Source organism: Triticum dicoccoides, chromosome 4A (genome assembly GCF_002162155.2).
Source record: "Triticum dicoccoides isolate Atlit2015 ecotype Zavitan chromosome 4A, WEW_v2.0, whole genome shotgun sequence".
NCBI classification, from domain to species: domain Eukaryota; kingdom Viridiplantae; phylum Streptophyta; class Magnoliopsida; order Poales; family Poaceae; genus Triticum; species Triticum dicoccoides.
The window spans coordinates 732231825-732234005 of NC_041386.1; the positions used below are offsets into that span (position 1 = coordinate 732231825).

General features: G+C 47.5%; 1 protein-coding gene across 2 annotated transcripts; it reads right to left on the minus strand.

Annotated features, from left to right (window-relative positions):
• Window positions 1–544: 544 nt before the first annotated feature.
• LOC119289928 lies at window positions 545–2181 on the minus strand. 2 transcript variants are annotated; one of them, XM_037569097.1, is made up of 3 exons: window positions 2090–2181; window positions 1623–1994; window positions 545–1536 (listed from the first exon to the last, which is right to left on the minus strand). In XM_037569097.1, exons 2-3 carry the CDS (start codon window positions 1629–1631, stop codon window positions 934–936), a joined length of 612 nt encoding a protein of 203 aa, XP_037424994.1. In that variant the 5' UTR covers window positions 1632–1994; window positions 2090–2181; the 3' UTR covers window positions 545–933. The 2 variants fall into 2 exon arrangements, with proteins under 2 accessions (XP_037424994.1, XP_037424995.1); XM_037569098.1 differs by lacking the exon at window positions 2090–2181 and having other exon boundaries at window positions 1623–2040.

Genomic DNA, 2181 nt, shown 5'->3' on the forward strand with positions numbered 1-2181 from the left:
CATGCCTTTCAACACAATTGTATATCCCGTTAATATGTCTTTTCAACATCCAGGGAACAGGTGGATCTACCGTTGGCGGTGGTCTTCGCAGCACTCCCGAGACACGGACCCCGACCACTCCGATCCACAGAGGCGGAGGCGGAGGTGGAGGCGGTCTTGGCGGTAGCGCTGTCGCTAGCAGTGACGACCCGGGCTTCGGCGGTCTTGGCGGTGACGACCTCCGCGGTGCTTGACGTCCTGGCTCTTAAGCTATTCGGGGACTTGTGTGCTTATGCTTATGTTTCTTTAGATGACTTGTGTGTGGTGATGATCCTTTAGATGACTTGTGTGCTTCTCTATATGCTTATGCCTTATGATTGTGCTTATCCTTTAGATGACTTGTGTGCTTCTCTATATGCTTATGCCTTATGATGGCAACAAATATACATATTTGGAAACCAGACAACTGCGGTTGAAGGTGAAGCAGAAAACAACAACAGGAGTATCAACTTCCGTCAGCAGTGCGAAAACATGTTTTACAGCACCTGCACCCAGGCCCCTCTTATCTAGCCATCCATTCTCCACATCAAGATTCATGCAAGCACATTTATCTTTTTTGTTTCTCTCATTCTCATATAGAACATGTGTTGAAGCTCAAACCTTTGCAGAACAGCAAAGCTTTCTAACTAGAATTTAGGATAAAACTTTTAGAATTTTTGGTCTATACAAAATAAGTTCTAAAAGTTTCATCCCACATTCTAGTTAGAAAGTTTTGCTACGCTGCAAAGTTTGAAGTTCAAGACATGTTTTATGTGAGAGAAACAAAAAAGAGAAAATTTCATGTAGGAAATTAATTGTGTCGCACAGATCTTATAGCGACATTGGAGAGCAAGGATAACAGGCCAGGTGCAGGCGCTCAGAAAATCTGCATTTGTCAGCAGTGAACAAACAGAATCACCTTGGTATCAATAGCAATTCACATTGAGAGCTTCTGCGCATATGCCATACCGCCAGTAGGAAGCTTGCAAAGGCATAATCGAAAAGATCCATCTCTGTTAGCACTGTGACAGTCACCACTTGTATGCGTGCGCATCCATCAAGCACAAATACCACCGGATGCGGATCGACCTCAAAGCTGGCAAACTGGAACTTAGCAAGGTTCGGAGCTTGCACGTCAAGCTCCATCTCGCAGAAGTAGCAATACTGTACACACAGGTACCGCAGATGAACCAAAGGCTGGGATGAACTCAAGCTGCTTAGCCACTCGAGGACAGAGAAAGCAGGCAGCAGCAGGCACTGGATATCTACTGACACAGAGTCTAGCTTGAGTTTCCTTAGGTTTCTGAAGCCACAGAAATCAGGCGGCGGCGCTGGCGGGAACAGGTCAACAGAGGTGAGGTGCAGAGACCTGACGGCAGGAGAGCCATTTCCGAAATGCTTCAGTGGGAAGCTGAGCCAGTAGGTGCCCCATGACCCTGGATTGAAATCAAACACAACGTACTTCGCCCTCAACGCCGTGCAGGCAGCAGCAGATGGTGGCTTCACACACGAGCTCGGCTGCAAGGCTCCGAGTAAAATAAACAGAATGTTGGGCAGACATGAATGCAAAACGGAATCAAGCAAGCTGATTATTTAACTCTTACACAAGACATAGCCGGACCTAGCTGTGAGGAGGCTTGGGGATGGATCGAGGTCCTACAAATTAGTTAAGGGAGCCTGCAGGTCTGCACGTGATAGACACTAACAAACATTGTGGATGCATTTGGTTAACTATGAGAAGGCTTGGGAAAGGATCGAGGCCCTAATTAAGAAACTCATCGATCAGTGGGTGCTTTGTTCAAATGTGCCACTAGCACTATGTGCCACATGGTGTTTATAGTGAACTGACGAGAAAAGATGCCTGGCTCACCTTTGCATGAACTGTGGGCTGCGTGTGTTGTGTCGGCCCTGAGGCTGAGCCAGTGAGTGAACTTGCTTTTCCACAAGTGCGCCAACTGCAGATCTCAATCGACTTGCTGGTGAAGAAAACATAAACATCCCATCCGTAGGTGAAATTCAGGGTCATGGATGAGGAAAAAGATATTAGCTAGCCTTAAGAGGGACGTTGTACCGGGACAGGGGGAGCACGGCGATAAGGCACGAGTATGTCTGTCTGAGTGTGCGGATGGACGGAGGGAGCATGTATTGGTCCTGGATGCAGCC